The 18,679-nt window shown below is 47.8% G+C and overlaps 1 protein-coding gene across 22 annotated transcripts in view; it reads left to right on the forward strand.

The window, feature by feature from the left end:
• The window catches only part of Tenm4 (teneurin transmembrane protein 4), a 2,974,939-nt gene that overhangs the window by 2,832,126 nt on the left and 124,134 nt on the right, over positions 1-18,679 (forward strand). For all 22 annotated transcript variants that reach the window (XM_039113155.2, XM_039113170.2, XM_063262756.1 and 19 more), the window contains 3 exons: positions 4,287-4,388; positions 6,256-6,450; positions 10,057-10,257. In XM_039113155.2, coding sequence (XP_038969083.1) covers positions 4,287-4,388; positions 6,256-6,450; positions 10,057-10,257 — 498 coding nt within the window. The remainder of the gene's footprint in view (positions 1-4,286; positions 4,389-6,255; positions 6,451-10,056; positions 10,258-18,679) is intronic.

Consider the following 18,679-nt stretch of genomic DNA (forward strand, 5'->3'; position numbering starts at 1 on the left):
GTAAAGTTCCCAGCTAAAGTCAAGATCATGTCCTGGGGTCAATCTTGTCTACAGCATTAGCTGTCATCATCCTGCACAGCAGCTAGAAGCAGTCATCAGAAGAGTGGACCACTGTCTGGGTGACAGACAAACCTTATTTCCTCAGCCAAGTTCTCAAGCAGCTTCTGACACCGACCCTTACAACTGAGGGAGAGACCCAGAAGTAGGAAGAAAGTGGAAGTCCTAACACAGGCTCAGACACATCCCAGAGGAGGAAAGGGACTAAAGATGTAGAGATTCTCTTTGTCTTTGGTGAAGGGACCAACACGATTCTCCTAGGGTCACGGGTGTTTGCCTGCTCAGACTTGGATCGCAAGCAAATTTGCCCATTGTGCCTATGCATGGTGATTTGGCAGAGTGACTTCTCCCTCCATCATGAAGACTCTGGGAAGCACGAGGTTCCTGAGCTGCTCCCATTATTCTCCTCAAGCCGATAGTTTCCTTGGTTAGCCCGGAAGAGCAAGCTTTGGGGTTTCATTTTTGTTTTTTGAGAAAAGGTTTTTCTCTGTAGCCCTGGCTGGCCCGGAACTTGCTCTGTAGACCAGGCTGGCCTGGAACTCACAGAGATCCGCCTGGCTCTGCCTCCTGAGTGCTGGGATTAAAGGTGTGCGCAGTCACTACCCAGCGGCTTTGGGGCTTCAGAAAACAGAAAAATAGAAGGAACAAATGCAGGCAGGACTTCCAAAGCATCTGCCTTCAAAGGACTTCAGTGTCATATGTGACCTATTTCTCCTTAACGTAGCCATGTTAAGGATTTAGTTCTAGTAAGAAGTCATCAGTAGACAGAATGAGCCCTGCAGGGGAATACCCACATCCTCATGACTAATTCCCTCCAAAATCTCCGTCCTGGGGGAGAGGGGACACTTTTGTCCTTTCTTCCCTCTGAAGATGCCTCTTCGTGTCTTCAGCAATGTTCAGCATCCTCAGAACATTCCCACTCGCAACCCGTGTCCAGAGACAAAACACAGAAACCTTGAAGCTTCACACTCTGAGTCCAATGTAAGGGAAAACAAATCCCTGAAAGTCACAATTCCTGTCAGGGCCCACCGCTCTGACAGAAACAACAAAAGCCAAGGCAGGAAAGACCTGCATGTTCCATCGTACCATATACTCGATTATGAAAATCAGCTACTCACAGGCGGTTGGATTCTTACTTCCAGCTCAAGCAGATTGGAAGGTGCACCATCTGCTAAGCCAAAGCAGCTGGAGTGTGAGCTTCAAGCAGAGCGGAAGGGAGGCGGGGCAGAGACTCGCCCAACTCTGATTGGGGACATACACCAGGTGTATGGAATGAAGTTCACACTTCTCAAGAGTCTGCGATGACCACTTCTAACCCAGAGTTTAGCATAGAGATATCGAGGTGCTCAGTGGATCTTAACCTTTTCAAAGAAAAACTGCATTTAAAAAAAATGTGTGTGAATGTTTTATCTCCCCGTGTGGGTACTGCACTCATACAGTGTCCGCAGAAGCCAGAAGAGAGCATCAGATTCCCTAGAACCGGAGTTAGCAGATGGTTAAGCCACCATGCAGATGCTGGGAGCTGAGCTCAGCAAGAGCATCTCGTGCCCTTAGCCTCTGACCTGTCTCTCCAGCCTCATATTCATGGGATCTCATGTGGCACCCCAAGTTAGCTAAAGTGCCTCTCTATGGAAGAAAGTCTATTCACATAAACATTTTATCAAAAGCAAATATTCTCCAGATGGCTCCCTTCCCTTTCGCATTGCCATCTTCAAATTATTTTCTGTTTCTTAAAACTATGCCTTCCCCCAAACTAACAGCCCAGGACAAATTCTTGAGCACCCAGGCTTCTGTTCCGTTAGATTTAGCAGCTGACATATACCAAGTCCCAGGAAATTATGCTTTCCTCAACTTGGCTACTCTGAAGGACTTTTGGGAGGTGAGAAGCAGGTTTGTGTCTTGTAGACTTTGTAAATCAGAGTCTAGAAAGCGCACGGGGGTCGTCTGCATGCAGACCCTGCCGAAATACAGCTTGTGGTCGGCGTTCATTAAGAGGGATGCCCTGTGCCTCTGGCTGAGAAGGACTGAGCTGAAGCAATTTAGAATGGGAAACAAACCATCTAGTGAAGGCTTCCAGTGGTGGCATCAAGAGTAGGCTGAGACCCTCCTGCGGCTTAGATTCCAGGCTAAATACCCACATGAATAAAGTCCACTTCTAAACTTAAGGTTCGTAGTCAGCAAAGTTGACGATATGGTGTTTCCATAGCAATGAGGACTTGGCCTGCTGACGCTGCCAAGAAGTCTTCTCAGCGATCATGGCTTTATTATTAGCTCTGGTAGAAGGAACAGAAGTTGAAAACAGGGTCATATATGGGGAGGATGAGCACAGTAATGAGAAGACAGGAGAGGGAAGACCCAAGGCCATGACCCCAGCCATTGCAGAGCACAAGGAGACCCAGAAACCAGCCTTCTGCCTCCCTGTGCTGGGCTCCTGCACCAGCGCTGGAGGAAACATCCCTCCCATTGTACAGTCCCCTTATCCTCAGGGAGAACCTTGTCTCTTTTCCATGCCATTGACCAGCTGACAAGTCACTTGTCCTGTCCAAGTCTGAAATGGCAATGTCTCTTTTATAGATGCTTCTTTTCTCATTTAGTTATTCATTTTAAGAGTATTTTAAATAATTTATGCAGAGGGTGTGTACATAGGTGCAGTACCTTTGGAGGCCAGAAGAGGGCATCAGATCCTCGGGAGCTGCAGCGGCAGGCAGTTGTGAGCGTGTGTGAGTGCTAGGAACTAAGCAGTAGTCCTCCACAACACTACTACTACATGCCCTTAACCACTGAGCCATCTGTGCATCCCCCCAGTCTTGGACTCTTAATGGATTCCTGTGAGCTATGACCTGTGAATTGACTCCTTAATTCTTTTGTACTCCTGACCTTCCCAGCTCACTCTGCGACCTTGGGGAAGCCGATGCCCGTCCTCTCAGTTTCCTTTCTGTTAAGTGAGCACATTGAGCTTGATGGCATCTCGGGACCCTTTAACCTCGGAAAGTTCTAGATTTCTCTGCCCTTCCCTCATTACTCTGCTCACCCCCGACCCCTACCCTCACCCCCAGGACATTGCTTCAGACCCCTGGCTTCTGCTGTGGCATGAGTTCCTACAGGGTCTGAAGAGTATGGCATCATGGATGCTAAGCTTGGAGTCCAAAACCATGGGTTCGAATTCTGTGCCTAGTAACCGCAGCCCGCCTTGTTTTATCTCCCTTGCCTGATTCTTCTCTCTAACGAAATTGGAACAGCCACACATACACTTGTCAGTTTTGGTACCAGTGACGTCAGAGAGGTTCATGGATCCACAGGCCCCACGCAGGTATTCCAGGCACAGTGGTATCTCCTTTGTTCTGTATCCCCCAGTGTTGACAAACGACGACTTCTGTAGATACTCATTAAGTAACTAGAACAACAAACTGCTTACATTTTTATTAACATCTTTCTGCAACCCGTTGTGCTTCCTTGACACATTAACACAGAGTATTTGTCAGGGGGACTCTGTTAGACCCTCTCTGTGGCTGAGCGTGGGGCTGAGTAAGAAGAGGAGGAAAGGTATATATGCCTTCGACAGAGCATGGATTTCTCATGCAGCCAGCGAGGGCTATTGAAGAGCTCTTATTAGCAGAGTAACAGCACCAGGTTCACACCGCAGAGATCAATCAGGCTGCCGGGTGAATAAATCAGAGAGTAGAGGATGCTCAACGGCCGCCCACAGACTGCCATAGAAGACCCAGCCAGAGAGGGGTGAGGCCCTGGGAAGAAGGAGAGCTGGAAGAAGGCACATCTGTGCATTCATGGAACAGAGCTAAAGATAGCCACCATTCACAGGCCATACCGCTTCCTCTCAACTGTGCTTAGCTGCAGCACTAACACACACACACACACACACACACACACACAGACACACACACACACACACACACACACACACACACACACACAGAAGGTACATTGATCTATAAATGCTCAGAGGCTAACGACGTGACTCCATAGGTTGAATGCATGCCCACCACGCGCATAGCCCTGGGTTCCATCCTCAGCAGTGCATGAAATGGGTTACGGTTATACACCCCTGTATCCCCCAAGGCTGAGACAGGAGGACACAGACTTCAAAGCTACCTCCCACTACATAGCAGATTCAAAGTCACCCTGGATACTTGGGTCCTGTGTGGAGGTTTGACCCTGAGCTCTGTAGCAGGAAGCTGTCTCCACTTCCCCCTCTCACTCCTGTCTTCCAGAATCAGTGGAGAACTGCCCCAGCAACTGCTATGGTAACGGTGACTGCATTTCCGGGACCTGCCACTGCTTCCTGGGTTTTCTGGGACCCGACTGTGGCCGAGGTAAGCATTCGCATGAGCATCTCGGTAACGGTAGCTACTTCCCAGACCCCACAGCCAGCTGCTGTACACATCTCAGAGGAAACTTAGGACTCAAGCTGCCTCCTCCTATGCCCAGGGAGTACTCTAAGAGCCATTCTCCAGTTCAAGGCAGTTGGCAGGTAGAGCCAAGTTCTATCAGTCTCTCTTATTCCTCTGCGGATAACACACACACAAACAGATCAGGACTGGAAGTACTGTGTCCCTTGATGGGGTACTGAGGGTGGCAGTGAGGGACCCTTTGAGAAGCTGAGTCCCTCTCTAGAGACCATCAGCCTTTGTCAAGCACCTTCCAAGCCCCTCCTCTCTGGCCCGTGGACTGGAAGCGTATGGGGCCTCTCCACTTCTGTATAACACAGGCAGGATCTCAGCTAAGACACCAGCAGAAGGGCCTGGAAGCCTGGCATCTCCTCTCGCTCAGACCATACCTTAATGCTCAGTGTATACACTGCTAAAGACAGAAACAAATTCTGAGATGACCCGAAGGCTACCTGAGACCTACTGTGTGCTCTGGGAAGGGAAACTTCCTGAGATCTGTGATCCTGAGAATTTGGTGTTCCCCAAAGAAAACCCCAAATGGCCTCCTGTCTAGGTTTCTCCATCTCCCTACTGAGAGGCCTCTCTCTGGCTTCGTGTCCACTTCCAAGTTCGTCCTGTGCTGAGTACTAGGCTTAGCCGGCTGCTAAGCAGACCTGCAGCTCTCAGGCCGTTCTGAGAGAGTAAACCAACTGTAACAAAACAGCATCAGGATGCCTGGAGTGGAGGTGTCAGGGTCAAATGTGGCTGTCTTGGCTGGGCAGGAGGAAGATCCCCTGAGAAAGGTGGAGATGAGATGGGGTAGGACCCAAGTCTAAGGCTTGTGGAATCCAAGAACGGAAGTCAGAAAAGGCCAAGGGAATAGCACCCTACAAATCCTCCCCAGGTTAGCACTGGGGACTCCACCTACTTTAGCGACTATGAAATAGGCTTGCCTTGAGACTGCCAAGTTGGCAGCCCTGGGAACCACAGTGACTGCCTGCTGAGTGCTCTAAAAAGAAAAAATGCCAGGTGGGGCCCGGGGAAGGTAGTGCAGAGAGAGCCAAGTCATTCCTTCTGAGGAGAATTACCATCTCATCTCAGACGCACGCACTTCAACTTAAGAGTCTTGTATAAAACAGCCTCATTGTATCTCAGTGAGACAGGTGAGCTCTAGTGGCACAATGCAATATAGCTTATTTTTAGCTAGATTCCTTCACAGAGATGATCACAAAACCTCTATGCTAAGAGACAGAATGGAAAGGTACTTCAAAGTTGGGCTCAGCTCTTTTTGCTGAAGCACTGTGATGTAAGAGGCTGGAATGGGGGACCTGAAAGACCAGGGAGGCAGAGACCTGCCAGGGTTAAAGACAACAATTAGTGGTATTTACAGTGACAGGGGGAGGGGGATGGGGGATGGGGGGAGGGGGGATGGTAACAACAGAGCGCTATCAGGAGAGTGCTGGAGAAGCCCCAGATACTGTCTTTCTAGTGATAATAAGAAGCAGATGGCAGCTTCCTCTCTGAAGCTCCTAGCAGCCAGGGCGCTCCAACTGAATCAGAGGGTGGCTGGAGAAAACGGTAGTACCCCACGACAGCCCTTGGCCCTTGGCCCTGCATCACACACCCTCTTTTCCAACTCCAGAGGTGTTTGAGCTGGAATGAAGCAACGCAGGGGGAAGTGGGTGATGGGTAGGCAGGGGTGTTCACTACCAATCAATTGATAAGATCAGCCAAGGGGAGGGGAGAAGAGAACAGAGACCAATGTCAGGGTGCGGGGAAGTGATTCACCTAGGTTTTTGGTACTCTCTCCTAGCATCCTGCCCCGTGCTATGCAGCGGGAACGGCCAGTACATGAAGGGCAGGTGCCTGTGCCACAGTGGCTGGAAGGGTGCAGAGTGCGACGTGCCTACCAACCAGTGCATCGACGTGGCCTGCAGCAGCCACGGCACCTGCATCATGGGCACCTGCATCTGTAACCCTGGCTACAAGGGCGAGAGCTGTGAGGAAGGTAAGATTCTTCCAGGCTGCCTCTGAGGTAGAGGCCAGCCTACTCTCTGGAACGGCTTTCAAAGATTCCTGTTTTGAAATCAGATATAGCTCTGAGTCCTAGCTCAGTCTCCTCCATAAAGCAAGGCTACCTTCCCCAGGGGGCCACTGTAAAGACTGAACTAAATAGCCCATATCAAGCACTTAGCTCAGTGGCTGACACCTAGTAAATGCTCCATAAATGTGGCTCTTATATCAGTAACGTTATTCCGGGGACGGTCAAGCGTCACCCTCCTTCATCCAGGGTCTGGAAATGGATGGACTTCACCATTTGCAGCTGACGGGCAATGTATACACTTTCTATCTCCTCCTATTTTCTACCCGCCAGAACCCTGGCTCCTTCCCCAGTGGGACAGAGAGGTTCCTAGGAAGGCTAGTCATTTAAACCTGTTTAGTATTTGACAGAGAGCCTTCATTTACAGCACCATTTTCTCTTAAAGGAGAGAATGTTAACAGGCCTAAAGTAAGAAGCCAGGCGGGATCAATGTCTGAAAGGCACTTCCTGTCTCTGCTACCCATGGCCCTCCAGTGAGTCAGTGAGTGCTGACACAGACCCCTCAGCTTGGGGGATGGCAGTAGTTATTGAAGGTGGCAGCCTGCAGAACACAAGGACCTGGCTTTTCCTACTTGGGGCGCAAGGATCTTCCTTGATTTCCCTTTCTTCTAATCACTTGAGATGAAGCCCCTGTGCAGAGGGTCTAGAAGGAGAGACTCCCATTAGAACAGTGGGCTGTTTCACCTGTGCCATGTCCACGTGGTATTCTCCAGACAGAAGAACACTGGACAGTGCCCCAGAGCTGGGGGATATTTTTCAAAGAGGGAAAAAAGTAACGTTTAGAACTTTGATTTACGTTATCTATTTGAAATGAAGTGTTTTTCCTCCCGCTCTCCTTTCTGAAGAGAGCCATCTGGGACCGATGTCTTTTATTATTTCTTTTTTCTCTGCTAAAACGTGTTTGTTCAGTCTCATGTTTATAATAATGTTTTTTGTGGGGGGCTCCCTCCTCCTCACCCTCCTCCCTGGGCTCCGCTGCTAACGGGTTTCCCATTTATAAAACATCAGCTAACAAGCTTACTTTTTTTTCTCCCTCTTCCTTCTGAAGTTTATGGCTCCATATTTTTTAAAGCCTGAAAGGAGGCAAGGGCGGGAGGCTTGAAGGGAACTTAGGAGAGGGGCAGGAGAGCGCAAACTTAGATCTTTTGTAGTGAAAAGTAAGCCTACTCCGTCCTGAAGGGCATCTAATGGCTTGTGTGGTCATTGAAGCATGGAGCATTTGGGGGTAGGGGTGGGGGAGCCTGTGTTTGCAGCCTGACCATGTGGGCATCATGGTTCATTAATGAGCTAAGCTTCTGCAAGGAATTTTGGCTCTGTGAAGGAGGAAAAGGGGACAGCCTGGCATCCCTTCTAGAAAGAATCTGAACCAAGTTAGCCCACCTCCCCCCCCACCCCCCCACAGGCATGCTAACACTTCCTGCATTACCATAGCTCCCAAGAGATAACCCATGTTCATGAGGCTGTCTCAGCGTGAGGGAAGAAGACAGCTTTATCCTTTCTTGGAACTCCTGTCACCCACAGGCCCAGGAGGGGGCAGAGCCAGGCCACTCAGAGCCTGTTTGGCAGGGCACCACTGTAGCACAAATAAAGGCCCCTGGTTGAGGATCAGGGCTAAGGCCAATGGCATTCAGTGAGTTTGTCAGGTCTAGCCCGGGTGCTGGGAGCTCCTTGCCCCTGTCATGCGGAACTCTGTGAGCTCCCCTATGCTTGTCAGGTTACCTGGAAACCTGAAGACCAGCAGTCTTAAAAAGAGGTGACTTCTCCTTAGCTCATCTTTTTACTCCTGAGACTGTGGGATTCCCTTTGCTGGTTTCTGGGTCCCTCTGTGTGTGGAAGGACAGGCCTTCGATGACAAGTACATCCCACCAAAGCCGATGCCATCCCAGCCTGCAAACGAGCGTTGATATGTACAGGATCCACGCTGAGGGCTGGGGTCCTCAGAAGCAGGGTCTGGCTGCGGTCAGGCACTCACAGGATGGGAAATGCTTTCCCAGGTCTCTGGCTAGGAATCACCTAGTTGGTTCCTGTCAAGTTGGAAAGCTCTCTGGACCAAGGGAGTTACCGCAGTAGCCCGATGGGCTGGAATAATCCTTCTGTGGTTCCGGGATCTGAGGCCCGTCAGGAGAATTTATCACTGCTGCTGTCTTCATTATTTTTAATTACCTGAACTTCGGCAGGCCATGCTTTAGCCGTTGCTAAATGGTGTCTGGAGACCATGAGGGAAGAGTCATTTGCCTTCGTTGGGCTTTATTAATTCCCTGCATTGTCCTGCTTCTTTCCCTGTTTTGATTTGGTTTCTAATTTTAAACCACTTCATGTGTTTATGTGAGCATATATGCGCAAATGTATTTTTGAACCAGTCAGATTATAAGAGAAAATAGCAAGCCATCTAGACAGGAGAGGGAGGCTGAGATGTGAATTCCTTCTGTGCTGCCTCGGAAAAAATATTTAATGGAAAGAAGAGATTAAATAGAGCTACATAAAATGCTTAACAGCAAAGTGTGGCTCAGACAGGCTTCTAAATGAATGACAGTGTTTGCTGGTGTCATTACTGTGGTTTTAGCAGTTACTTATTCCCTGCCCCTTGGCCTTCTCACTTACCACTGAGATTGCCAAGTAAAATTACTTTAAAAATGACGAAAGATCCATCTTCACAGTCTGGTCCTCAAAACAAACATTCCAGAATGCTCTCTTTTGCCTGTGACTCTTTTATACCCAGACCAGGTTTCCCAAAAGTCAAATATTCTGGATTATAAATGAAATTAGTTAGTAGACTTGAGTATTTGAATTATAGATAATCCCATAGTTTGCATAAGCTGCACTACTCAAAGTCCTGAGAGGATGGAAAAATAGCCCTCTGTAATACTATAGTTCATATAGTCTCTTCTGACCCTCACTGTCTCTGGTGGATCCTTGTAGCAACCTGACAGATAGGGATTGTTGACCATCTGTTTCATAGTTAGAAAGCTCAGAGCTTCCATTTAATAAAGAATCCTGTCTTAGTACAATAAGGCAGAAAACAGTAGAGAAAGACATCCAACATCTTACTCCTTGTAGGCATGTATATACATGATGCACACACATAAATGTGTACATACACACACAGACAAACACACATATGCATGATTGGGTGCATACACACGTACAAATGAGAGGAAAATCCTTTCTGGTAGAATTCATCTGTGTGGCCTTCTGAGCCCCGGTTTCCCCATCTGAGACTCTTCCTCCCTCACTGCAGTTTTCGCAAACATGGTATGTTCAGGGTACCATGCTGGTGCTTAAAGGATGTTTATACTCAACTCACCTCACAAACCAAAGAGCAGGGACTTGTAGCCACACTTTTCAGGTGAGGAAACAGTCTTGGAGAGCTGGGAACTCAGGTCCACCATTCACCGAAGTCCTGTTCTTTACTGAACCTGAAACCTCCCCAAGTGGACAGATCACTTTGATAGTGTGGTCCTTCCCAAGGGTCTCACTCTGCTGTCTCACTGTACCATCTTCCTTCCGTCACAGTGGACTGCATGGACCCCACGTGCTCCAGTAGGGGTGTCTGTGTGAGAGGCGAGTGCCACTGCTCTGTGGGATGGGGAGGCACCAACTGCGAGACACCCAGGGCCACGTGCTTGGACCAGTGCTCAGGCCATGGAACCTTCCTCCCAGACACCGGGCTCTGCAACTGTGACCCAAGCTGGACTGGACATGACTGTTCCATTGGTAAATATGGAAGGGAAAGGGTTTGGCGTGGGTAGAGGGAGGGTTCAACTATTACATTGTGTGGCCTGCTCTCAGGCACCTAACTGCAGGCCACCTCATGTGCAGACTCATGTCCTCTTCCTGGCCCTTCCCTTCTAGTCGTTGATGCCTCTCCTCTTAGCGAGCAGACAATTAAAAAATTATGCCCTCCCCTTGTTCAGCCTGGGGATTCTAAACAGTATTGTATCGGGCATTTCTGTGTAGCTCTAATCAGAATAATAAGAGAATGAATTAAAGGAGGAAAGAGTCATGTCAGACCACAGTTTCAGAAGGCTCTTTCCAGGATTGCTTAAGGCACACCATCATGGTGGTCGGAGTATGTGATGGGAGAAGGTCTTTACCTCATGATGGCTGAGAAAGAGCAAGAGCCAGGAGGGGGCGGGGCCTCGACACTCACAGGGTATGAGCCAGGAGGGGGCGGGTCCTCGACACTCACAGGGTATGAGCCAGGAGGGGGCGGGGACGTGACACTCACAGGGTATGTCCATAGTGGCAGTGTTGATTACCTGCCTGATTGCTGTGACAAAATACCAGTCAGGAAGCCTACACAGGAAGTGGAAGCAGTTTATAAATCCACAGGACCCACCCACTACCTCCATTGAGGCTCTACCTCTTGGAGTCTCCACTACCTGCTCAAACAGCACCGCAGGCTCAGAGCATAGGAGTCAAACGCCTGTGCCAATGGCAGACCCTTAACATTCAAACCACAGCAGTGACCTGCTGCCTCCATCCATGTTCCACCTCTCAAGGTTTCTAGAAGATCCAGAAGCAGCAGCAGCAGTTGAGGGCGGGGTGTGCAGCATTAGAGCCTGTGAGGAACATTTCAACTTTAAATGATAGCATCATTTATTGATACTGACACTGGCTCCTATGATTCCAATGTATTTTACTGAGACTTGCCTTGTGCAAGGCCACAAGGGATCCTGAAAGAGCTGCAGGAAATAGGGGTTATGGGGGAGCTGTCTGTTTAGTTTTGTCCTTTCCTCAGAATGAAAGATAAACTCAGTGTGGATTTTAGGGTCCTCTGCAAACTGCCCCAATTCCTTCTGGCTTATGCTATACTGGACAGTAATTACCATAGATGTGCTGTGTCAAATGTGTCTGTTAGCGGATATAGCCCCAGGACTCAGTATAGGCCTGACCTACCTGCTTGGTAAAGACAAATGGACGGATGGGTGGATGGATGGATGGGTGGATGGATGGATGATGGATGGATGGATGGATGGATGGATGGATGGATGGATGGATGGATGGATGTACAGACAGATGGACAGACAGATGGGTAGATGATAGATGGACGGATGGATGTTTGGATAGATGGATGGATTGACAGACAGATGGGTGGGTGCGTGAGTGGGCGGACAGGCACATGACCAGGGCATCTGGTTTTAGAGAGAGTAATGCTGTTAGCAACCCTCTATGAACATCCCGTTTAGACCCCCAATAGATGTGGATTAGAGAACACATGTGAACTACCTTGCACAGTATTCTTACCAATGGCTTTTATTCACATCTAACAACTCATTTACTCCATACAAAGCCCTTGAAAGAAAGGAATCAGCACCCCCCTTTCCAATTTACAGCACACTTTAACATGCCTACAATGTAATAGGTACTATTTTTAATTAGATGTGACAGAGAGATAAGAAAACGCCTGCCTCATAGTGCATGCATTCTGGGAAGTGGAGAGAGAAGACTTACCTCAAATCACTGTCCAATCAACCACCCCACACAGCAAAGCTCAAATCATCTCATTATGGTATAGATTAACAGTTCTGATCATGATCAAGAGAGATGGCTATGACCTTTTTCTAAAATGAGGCCCATGCAGCATTCATGCCTTTACAAAACCTTTCCTGCTAAATGGAGAATTGCTGTTCAATGCACTGTCTAAATTGGACTTTTATCCCTGTTTGCAAAGCTCAAGTAAAGACATGATTGTGAGCACAGATGTGCAGAGTCTCAGGAATAATTCTCTTTATATAGCTCTGTTTATTGCAATATAATAAATGGTCCTCTTAAAGCCACGCTGCCTTGTATTGTTCATTATGTGACCGAAAAGCTAATTTACGACGGGTCTATAACCTGCGCCTTGCACTGTTAATCCCCAATGAAATTCCACAGCCTGGGGGAGGCAGGGATAGCTTTGGCTGAGCTTTCTGAGTACTCCTCAGTTGACTGCGGATACGATGATGACAAAAGCGAGAGAAAGGGGGTTAGGAGATGGCTCAGTAGGCACACGCTGTGCAAGCATGAGGATTTGAAGTCAATCCCCAGCACTCATGTAAAATGCCAGGTGCTCCATTATGAATCTATAACTCCAGCACTGGGCAGAGGGGTTGTAGACAGGTGGATCCCAAGGGTCCTCTAGCCAGCCAGTCTAGCAGAATCGGTGAGCTCCAGGTTCAGTTAAAAATCTTGTCTCAAAAAATAAACTTTGAAAGCTATCAAGTGAGAAAGCCACTGTGGATCTCTGACCTCTGTGTGTATTCACATGCGTGTGTGTGTGTGTGTGTGTGTGTGTGTGTGTGTGTACCACCATCACACATGTGCAGACCCACAATATTCTCTCTCTCTCTCTCTCTCTCTCTCTCTCTCTCTCTCTCTCTCTCTCTCCACTGAAAAAGACTGAATGGATTCATTTGATCTCATCCTCCTTATTCATAGGTCTGTCCCTGATGGACATAGCTGATATTAGACATGTATATGGACTCATGCAGAATGACATAGGAGAGTCCTGTGCTGGGAAGAAACCCTGAGGCAGATAGACCTGGGTTCAAATCCTGGCCATGTTACTTAGTTATTATAATTTTAGACCAGTTATATCACCTAATTAAACTAAAATAAATGGAGACAGAGTGAGCTAAACCTTGAACCCAGGGCTGGCGTCTGACTCTCATGTGTGTGTTAAGATGAGTGATGTCCACCCTAGGTCTTATTACAAGTATGCAGAGGACTCTGTCTGTGCTCACCACCATCTCTAGCTTCCATGGCTCATTTGCTCTCTCTCGCTCTCTCTCGCTCTGTGTGTGTGTGTGTGTGTGTGTGTGTGTGTGTGTGTGCGCGCGCGCGTGTGTATGTGTGAGTACGTGTCTTTGTATCTATATGTGTGTTTATGTATGTGGCTGTGTATGAGTGTGTATGTGCCTGTGTATGAGTGTATATGTATGTGCATGTGTGTATGTTTATATGTGTGAGGGTGTGTATGTACATGCATGCATGCAGGCGTGTGTGTGTGAGAGAGTGTGTATGTGCATGCATGCATGTGTGTATATGTATTGTGAGAGAATGTATGTGTGTGTGTGTGCGCACGTGTGTCATGTGTGAATGTGAGTAGTCTCCTCCACTGTCACTTCAGCTCTGGAAACGTAGTTCTGCCACAGGCTACTGTGAGACATCAGCAGGGCACTTAACTTTACTTCAGTTCCCTTGTCTAAAAGTACAGAGGCACTAATACGTATCTGCGTGGGCTCTGTCATCAGTAAATTAAGTCAGCGTGCACACAGATAGCAATGATCACCACAGATTAAGCATGTGATATCTTTCTGTAACCTCACTTCCAAGGCTACTTCCACCGAGAGAAGCCATTCAAAAACCATCCGTGAAGCCAAGCAAGAGATAGATGCCTCATTGCCTGAACCCACTGCAGCCAAGAAGTTCGTGTTCAGGGACCTCGCTAGATAGCTGTGGCCTCTGTTACAGAGCAGTAATGCAAAGTCTTGTCCCTGAGCAGCTTCAGCAAGTGGCTTAACCCTTTCAGCCCTGAGTTTTCTCCTACATTCAACTACCTTACAGACCCGGCACAGTGCTGCCTGTGTCATGATTCCTGCTCTCTGGCGCATGAGGTAGGCACAGATACTGCCCAGTCTTCATCAGGAGCCACAGGCCAGTGGCCTCATCCTACACAATCCTTGGACCATCAGAGGTACAGACTGCAGGTTGATGGGTTGACAAAGATGGCCATGTCTGCCACCTTCTAGGAGAAAACCCTGCCTCCTCTGTGATATGAGTGTCTGGCGCCAAGAACAAGATTTAATGAAGGCAGCTTAAATCAACACACCTCGTAGTGAAATGTGAGCTGGGAAGGGCCTCGGCACTTGCATGAGATCTGTAGAAACAGTAAAGTCAGGTCTTATACAAGTGTTTACTTAGGTCCCTGCTTCTCAGAACCTTGGCTTCTGGTCCCATCTCAGAACCCTCTCCTCCAATCCAGCCCCACCCACATGGTCCTCCTTCCTGACGAGCCAACAAGGCAACTGGAGACAGAATCTCAGAGACCACAAGGTCAAATCTCTCACCTCCAGCATGCCTGTCTATAGCTCTGTGCCTGAGAATGTGTCACTAACTAAATCACTTTGCTAGTGGTAATGGAATATGATCCCTACCCCTGTCTTATGGAAAGGACAGACTCTGGGAAAGAGAAATGGCTTGCCCAGCTTAGAGACAGAGTTTAAATTAAATCTGGGGCCTCTGTACCTAAGTCCTCAGCTCTTACCTCAGGAACTGTTTCCATCAAGAAGAGGTCTCCCTGCCTGAATCTGCCTTTATGACAAGCAGTCGCAGAGAAAGTTTATTTACAAGGCCATCTCTTTCTTCATGCTTATTGCATACCAGCCACTGAGCTGCAAGCTTGACAGCCATTAAGCTGGCCAGGATTCATAAGACCCCTGGAAAAGTAGTTGTGATACTGAGTGTGATGTTGAGTGAATTGGGATCTAGAATAGTCGTGAAAATGTACCCCTGGGCACATCTGTGAGGGAATGTCTAGACTACATCAACTGAGGGAGCCAAGAAGACTCGCCCTAAATGCGAGTCCCACCACTCCATTGGCTGGATTTCCCAGACTGCATAAAAAGGGAACTGCTGTCTGAGTGCCAGCATGCACGATGCTCTGCTTCCTGACTGAAAGTGTTGCGTGACTCGCTAGCCACCTGGAGTCGATGTTGCTGTAACTTCCCCCTAACATAATAGACTGTACCTTTGGACTATGAGTTAAAACAAACCCTTCATGCTTTAAACTGCTTTTGGTAGGTTATTTTGTCTCATCCACAAGACAAATAACACGTGCAATAGTGTTACTATTAATAACATTGCTGGATACGGAAGCACAAAGCTTAGAAGGACTTTATCAGTACCCACCCCCTGTTTAGTGAACGGCAAACTCCAGCCAGATCTGAGTGCAGTCTTTCGTAAGTGTTCTAATCAGTTTCCTGTCGCTGTGGCAAAATGCCTGAGAGATAATCAAGTAAAAAAAAAAAAAAAAGTCAGGGTTAATTTTGGCTCACAGTTTAGGATGCTCAGTTCATGGCCCCTTGGTCCCACTGCTTTTGGACCCGTGCCAAGGCAGCACACAGGAGCTGCTACATGATGGCAGCCAAGGAGTGAAGGAGAGGGAAGACTCAGGGTACCATTCACTATGCCCTTCCAAGATCCGTTCCAAGGAAACAAATTATTTGTCCTTAGTCTCACCTGATAAAAGGGCAACCACTTCCCGATAATGCCACAGTTTGGGGACTACTCCTTAAACATATGGCCTTTGGAGGACATTCGGGACCCAAAGCATAAGATTAAACATGGTGGTAGTCTGAGCACTGTTTTACGTCATGTCTCTCAAGACAAACTGTCAACAACAGGAGGTCAGGGTCTCTCAATGTTCTCAGCACAGGGGCAGACACAGATATTAGGTTCTCATGAGTATTGAGTGACCATAGTCAAAGTGAAGACAACAGAGCCCTAAGGAACACAGATGGGGGCGATAGCTGAAGCCTCCCAGGAAGATGGACATCACTGTCTCAGGGCTCCCTTCCTTCTGTTTCCACTCCCTACCCTTTCCTTCCACTTTCACTCACTCCTCAAAGCCAAAGCCAAACCCTAAAGTCCATTTATATCACAAACTCTATTCCTCTTAGTTCCATACCCTCCTGGACAAAGACCTGCATCCGCTTCCCCCTTCCAAGCTCTCTCCCAGGGAAACAGCCTTCGCACAAAGAGGGCACACTCCTGGCCTGTTCCCCGACCTCTTCCCCAAATGTTTTTCTCAAAGTAAAAGGGGGAAGAAATTTAACCTCTTTAATGTGGTCCTTAAAATCAGCAAAGCCCACTTTCTTTCAGAGTCTACAGGCTTCTAGAAACAATTCAGGGTCTCTGGCACCAGGCACCAGCTGCCTCAGGCCAAGTTCTTCCTGGGTCTTGGTTCCTGCTCTCTCCCCGAGAGAGAGGCCTCTCTTCTAAGCCTCATGCACTGGGTTCTCATTCCCCCTGCTCTGCAAGCTTTCTCCCATTGTATCTTCTACAAATGACTTTTGTTTGAGCGGAGTCTGTTGCCACGTTTCATCCCTCTGCATGGCTGGCTGGCAGACGTAGTACATGGCTGAGAGTCCGATCTGTAAAATGCTCATGCTGGTATTTTATGGTCCTTATCATTTCACTGCACTCGAGTTTCATGAAATAACAGGTGGGGACGCATTGGAGATTGAGTGGCATGGGTTTGAAGGCAGAATGTGCCACCAGTAAAAATCATGTGGGATTTGGAATAGGACCAGGCTCTGTGGTCAAGCCTCAGCTCACCCATTAATACTCCTAAAAATAACTTCCCTTCCAGAACTGTTTTCCAAATTCACTTGAACGCGTGTTACATAAACTGCCCAGTATGGCGGCTCGCGTTCAGTGGCACTTAATAAAGGAAACGTGAGAATGTTTTTATTATGCATAATTGGGTCTAAATTAGCCAACCAGTTCTTAACCTGAAACAAATTCAAGTTCAGAGGAGAGTTTATGTGGTCCTCATTGGAATCAGCCTCCTCTCTGAGCAGTGGCTTCCTACCAGGTCTCCACAGACAGCATCGCAGAGCAGCTCCAGCCCTGCCTCCAGCCTAGAGCTTGCACACAGTCCTGTCAGGCATCCCCATGCATCCTGTGTCACAGCTAAGGATCCAAGAACCCTGCTATCTACTCAGGTTCCAGCTGCCACAGATGCAGTCTGCTAAGAACTCTAGTTGGTGTGCATGAAGGAGAAGGGTTAGAAAGCAATGAACTTAGCTAGGAGATGACCCAGGAAGGTCATCACCATGGAGACTTGAGAGCCATTAGGAGGAAGGAAACTGAACAGAGACCACTTGGCACCCAAGGAAGAGACCACACGTGCAGCAGCAGAGCCCTTTGCGAGCCTGGTGGTAAAGTTGTTCCACAGTCTCACTAAAGAGGAGGAGCGCCGGGGCAGGGAGGGTCCAATGCTAGGATTCTCTGAACACCTTACCAAATTTTTTTGATTAGAGGCCAGGGAAACAGGATAGTGAGGTACTTGGCCCATAAGCATGAAGATCCAAGTTCAAGTGCCAACACAACTTCAAGCTAAGTGTAGCAGCCTGTACACGTCACCTTCGAACTGGGAGGGCGGACACAGGTGTGTCTGGGGCTCTCTGGCCAGCCAGCCTAACCCAATTGTCTAAGCTAAACTAACCCAGATCTTAATGAGGGGACATGTCTTTAAAAAAATGGGGTGGGGAGCTCCTGAAGAACAACACCCAAAGGTGACCTTCGGTTTCCACACATGATGCACATGCATGACCTAGTACCTACTTGTACACACACACACACACACACACACACACACACACACACACACACACACACACGCACATCACCACATATGCACACAAAATCCTGGATTAAATTCTTTCAATGAACCTGGACTATTTCCTTTTCAGGGATCTTTCTTTGCTCTCAGATCTATCTGGCCTAGGTTCTTTCTGAATTTGGATGGAAACCTTCCAGAATCCAGACTCAGATTCTCTGAGCTCCCATTCTCTTCTCTCTCCTTCCTTATAGAATAAAAGGGAGGGAAGGAGGGAGGTAGGGAGGAAGGAAGGAAGGAAGGAAGGAAGGAAGGAAGGAAGGAAGGAAGGAAGAAAGGAAGAAAGGAAGGAAGGAAGGAAAAAGTCACAAAACATGAAAAAGAACAATAAAAATTGGATGGATTGGATTGATAAGAAGCTGAAAAGCTCTGTATTAAATTAAGTCACAATTGACAGCAAAATGAACCAAATGCTTTAAAAAAATAAGCTGAAAGTAGCATCAGGGTTAAGAAAAATTAAAGCTTCAAACATAGTCATTGCATTAGTGCTAAATTTTGAAAATGGTAATTCAACTTTATTTACGAGGCAAAATATAATTACATTTAAATTTGAGAGAAGAGAATTTAATTCTTATTAATGACAGAAAGACGGAGCGAGATGCTTTAATGCCAGAAAAATTGTCTGATGTTCATGGATGGAAGAGAAAATTAGATTCGGCGCTGAGCATTCTCCCCTGTTACAAGTCTCATTTGTGTAGCCAGAATTGTTCTCTCTCTGAGAAACATTACCTTCTCAGCCCAGAAAGCACA

The sequence above is a fragment of the Rattus norvegicus genome, chromosome 1 (genome assembly GCF_036323735.1).
Source record: "Rattus norvegicus strain BN/NHsdMcwi chromosome 1, GRCr8, whole genome shotgun sequence".
Lineage (NCBI taxonomy): Eukaryota > Metazoa > Chordata > Mammalia > Rodentia > Muridae > Rattus > Rattus norvegicus.